The 4,591-nt window shown below is 43.3% G+C and overlaps 1 protein-coding gene across 1 annotated transcript; it reads left to right on the forward strand.

The window, feature by feature from the left end:
• Positions 1 to 257: 257 nt before the first annotated feature.
• On the forward strand, positions 258 to 1,802 carry LOC127922062 (high affinity cAMP-specific and IBMX-insensitive 3',5'-cyclic phosphodiesterase 8B-like; the record flags this gene model as incomplete). The annotated part of the gene is made up of 2 exons (XM_052505640.1): positions 258 to 381; positions 1,604 to 1,802. Coding segments are annotated over 2 exons (323 nt in total), but the record flags the coding sequence as incomplete, so codon positions are not given.
• Positions 1,803 to 4,591: the final 2,789 nt, after the last annotated feature.

Consider the following 4,591-nt stretch of genomic DNA (forward strand, 5'->3'; position numbering starts at 1 on the left):
CTGAAGTATGTGTCCAGCGAATATCAACACACATAAAACCACTTCAAATGGAAACAGCTGTGTCCACGTTTGTGTTTGGTGACAAACAAGAGCACAGTTATGGGCCTTAAGATCACGTTCTTACAGAACAACACTATAGTGGACAGATCTTAGTGAATCACTAGAAGTTACTAGCAGGTGAGGGCATATCCAGCCAACAGCCCAAACAAGCTCCAGCTAGCCGTTTTTTCAATCTGTGCGTGTTTGTGCGTCTCCAGATATGAGTCAGCTGGCCATCCCAGTAACGCTGAATGACATCCCTCCGGCCATCGCTGAGATGCTGGACGACGAGGACCAATGGGACTTTAACATCCTAGAGCTGGAGACCGCCACCTGTATGAGGTATGGAGGGAGAGGGAGGAGAGGGAGAGGGGGGCGGAGAGAGAGAAGGAAAGAGAGAGGACAGGAGCTGGAGGCCGCCACCTGTATGAGGTATGGAGGGAGAGGGAGGAGAGGGAGAGGGGGGCGGAGAGAGAGAAGGAAAGAGAGAGGACAGGAGCTGGAGGCTGCCACCTGTATGAGGTATGAAGGGAGAGGGAGAGGGGGCAGAGAGAGAAGGAAAGAGAGAGGACAGGAGCTGGAGGCTGCCACCTGTATGAGGTATGAAGGGAGAGGGAGGAGAGGGAGAGGGGGGTGGAGAGAGCGAGAGGACAGGAGCTGGAGGCTGCCACCTGTATGAAGTATGGAGGGAGAGGGAGGAGAGGGAGAGGGGGGTGGAGAGAGCGAGAGGACAGGAGCTGGAGGCTGCCACCTGTATGAGGTATGGAGGGAGAGGGGGGAGAGGGAGAGCGGGTGGAGAGAGCGAGAGGACAGGAGCTGGAGGCTGCCACCTGTATGAGGTAAGGAGGGAGAGGGAGAGGGGGTGGAGAGAGCGAGAGGACAGGAGCTGGAAGTGGTGATGAGTAAGAGAGGGATAGGTTGTTAGGGGGCTAAGGGATAGGGAAGATAGAGGTTACTATACACTCAGTGTACAAAACATAATGAACACCTGCTCTTTCCATGACATACACTGACCAGGTGAAAGCTATGATCCCTTATGGATGTCACCTGTTAAATCCACTTCAATCAGTGTAGATGAAGGGGAGGAGACAGGTTAAAGAAGGATTTCTTAGTCTTGAGACAATTTAGACCTATATTGTGTATGTGTGCCATTCAGAGGGTGAATGGGCAAGACAAAGTATTTAAGTGCCTTTGAACAGGGTATGGTAGTAGGTGCCATTTGTGTCAAGAACTGCAGAGCTGCTGGAGTTTTTCACGCTCAACAGTTTCCCATGTATATCAAAAATGGTCCACCATCCAAAGGTCATCCAGCCAACTTGACACAACTGTGGGAAGCATTGGAGTCAACATGGGCCAGCATTCCTGTGGAATGCTTTCGACACCTTGTAGAGTCCATGCCATGACGAACTGAGGCTGTTCTGAGAGCAAAAGAGAGGCTGAAGCTCAATATTAGGAAGGTGTTCCTAATGTTTGGTGTATTCAGTGTACACCAATACAGAAGGGAAAGAACATCCTCCCTCTATCACTCATCTACCTCCCTGTCCGCTCTCTGTCATCCCCACAGACCTTTGACCTACCTGGGCTTGAAGATCTTTGCTCGCTTCAGTGTGTGTGAGTTCCTGAGCTGCAGTGAGGCTACGCTACGCTGCTGGCTGCAGGTCATAGAGGCTAACTACCACGCCTCCAACTCCTACCACAACTCCACCCACGCCGCTGACGTCCTACACGCTACTGCCTACTTCCTACGCAAGGAGAAGGTCAAGGTATACCAAACACACATACCAGCATACACACACAGTATCAGTTTTCTTTGCTTGGCAGGAGGTGAATGTATGTCAGTGACCAGTGAGAGTTGGAATGGGGATGTTTTTATAGCTTCGGTCTTGTTCTCATATTTGACTCAGTCAATAAGTGTTTTGCCTTGAGGGCATTGAGATCCTCATACTTTCCCTCTCTTTTCTCCCTGCTTCCACTCCAATAAATATCTCCTCTCCTTGTCATAAAGTGAACATTTGCTAGTGATTATTATTATTAGTTGTGCTTGCATGGCGTGCATTATTTGGTATTATTCATTTGTTGAGTGGCTTTAGGTTATGCTGAGAGTGTCCAAGTTATGCTCTAATGGTACAAAGTCAGGCAGGAGAGCAGTGAGTTGTGATCAGGCGCTCTCTATTTGGCAACAGCACAAAAGACAGACGCAACTGTGTCCAAAATCCTCCAGGTAAAAGTCAATAAGTGCAAAAACACTCACAAATATACAAATGTATGTCTTAACTGAAGTGTATAAACTTTCACATGCTGTTCTTAACTGAAGTGTATAGACTTTCACATGCTGTTCTTAACTGAAGTGTATAGACTTTCACATGCTGTTCCTAACTGAAGTGTATAGACTTTCACATGCTGTCCCTAACTGAAGTGTATAGACTTTCACATGCTGTTCCTAACTGAAGTGTATAGACTTTCACATGTTCCTAACTGAAGTGTATAGATTTTCACATGCTGTTCCTAACTGAAGTGTATAGATTTTCACATGCTGTTCCTAACTGAAGTGTATAGACTTTCACATGCTGTTCCTAACTGAAGTGTATAGACTTTCACATGCTGTTCCTAACTGAAGTGTATAGACTTTCACATGCTGTTCCTAACTGAAGTGTATAGACTTTCACATGCTGTTCCTAACTGAAGTGTATAGACTTTCACATGCTGTTCCTAACTGAAGTGTATAGACTTTCACATGCTGTTCCTAACTGAAGTGTATTTTTACTGTTTATTATCTGTGCATAGTCACTTTTCTTAACTCTATTTATTGAACTGCATTGTTGGTTGAGGGCTTGTAAAGTAAGCATTTCACGGTAAGGTCTACTACACCTGTTGTATTCGGCGCATGTGACAAATACAATTTGATTTGATTTGAAGTGTATAGACTTTCACATGCTGTTCCTAACTGAAGTGTATAGACTTTCACATGCTGTTCCTAACTGGAAGTGTATAGACTTTCACATGCTGTTCTTAACTGAAGTGTATAGACTTCTCACATGCTGTTCCTAACTGAAGTGTATAGACTTTCACATGCTGTTCCTAACTGAAGTGGGTATAGACTTTCACATGCTGTTCCTAACTGAAGTGTATAGACTTTCACATGCTGTTCCTAACTGAAGTGTATTTTTACTGTTTATTATCTGTGCATAGTCACTTTTCTTAACTCTATTTATTGAACTGCATTGTTGGTTGAGGGCTTGTAAGTAAGCATTTCACGGTAAGGTCTACTACACCTGTTGTATTCGGCGCATGTGACAAATACAATTTGATTTGAAGTGTATAGACTTTCACATGCTGTTCCTAACTGAAGTGTATAGACTTTCACATGCTGTTCCTAACTGAAGTGTATAGACTTTCACATGCTGTTCCTAACTGAAGTGTATAGACTTTCACATGCTGTTCCTAACTGAAGTGTATAGACTTTCACATGCTGTTCCTAACTGAAGTGTATAGACTTTCACATGCTGTTCCTAACTGAAGTGTATAGACTTTCACATGCTGTTCCTAACTGAAGTGTATAGACTTTCACATGCTGTTCCTAACTGAAGTGTATAGACTTTCACATGTTGTTCCTAACTGAAGTGTATAGACTTTCACATGCTGTTCCTAACTGAAGTGTATAGACTTTCACATGCTGTTCCTAACTGAAGTGTATAGACTTTCACATGCTGTTCCTAACTGAAGTGTATTTTTACTGTTTATTATCTGTGCATAGTCACTTTTCTTAACTCTATTTATTGAACTGCATTGTTGGTTGAGGGCTTGTAAGTAAGCATTTCACGGTAAGGTCTACTACACCTGTTGTATTCGGCGCATGTGACAAATACAATTTGATTTGATTTGAAGTGTATAGACTTTCACATGCTGTTCCTAACTGAAGTGTATAGACTTTCACATGCTGTTCTTAACTGAAGTGTATAGACTTTCACATGCTGTTCCTAACTGAAGTGTATAGACTTTCACATGCTGTTCCTAACTGAAGTGTATAGACTTTCACATGCTGTTCCTAACTGAAGTGTATAGACTTTCACATGCTGTTCCTAACTGAAGTGTATAGACTTTCACATGCTGTTCCTAACTGAAGTGTATAGACTTTCACATGCTGTTCCTAACTGAAGTGTATAGACTTTCACATGCTGTTCCTAACTGAAGTGTATAGACTTTCACATGCTGTTCCTAACTGAAGTGTATAGACTTTCACATGCTGTTCCTAACTGAAGTGTATAGACTTTCACATGCTGTTCCTAACTGAAGTGTATAGACTTTCACATGCTGTTCCTAACTGAAGTGTATAGACTTTCACATGCTGTTCCTAACTGAAGTGTATAGACTTTCACATGCTGTTCCTAACTGAAGTGTATAGACTTTCACATGCTGTTCCTAACTGAAGTGTATAGACTTCCACATGCTGTTCTTAACTGAAGTGTATAGACTTTCACATGCTGTTCTTAACTGAAGTGTATAGACTTTCACATGCTGTTCCTAACTGAAGTGTATAGACTTCAGTTAGGAA

Source organism: Oncorhynchus keta, unplaced genomic scaffold, assembly GCF_023373465.1.
Source record: "Oncorhynchus keta strain PuntledgeMale-10-30-2019 unplaced genomic scaffold, Oket_V2 Un_contig_24506_pilon_pilon, whole genome shotgun sequence".
Taxonomy (NCBI): domain Eukaryota; kingdom Metazoa; phylum Chordata; class Actinopteri; order Salmoniformes; family Salmonidae; genus Oncorhynchus; species Oncorhynchus keta.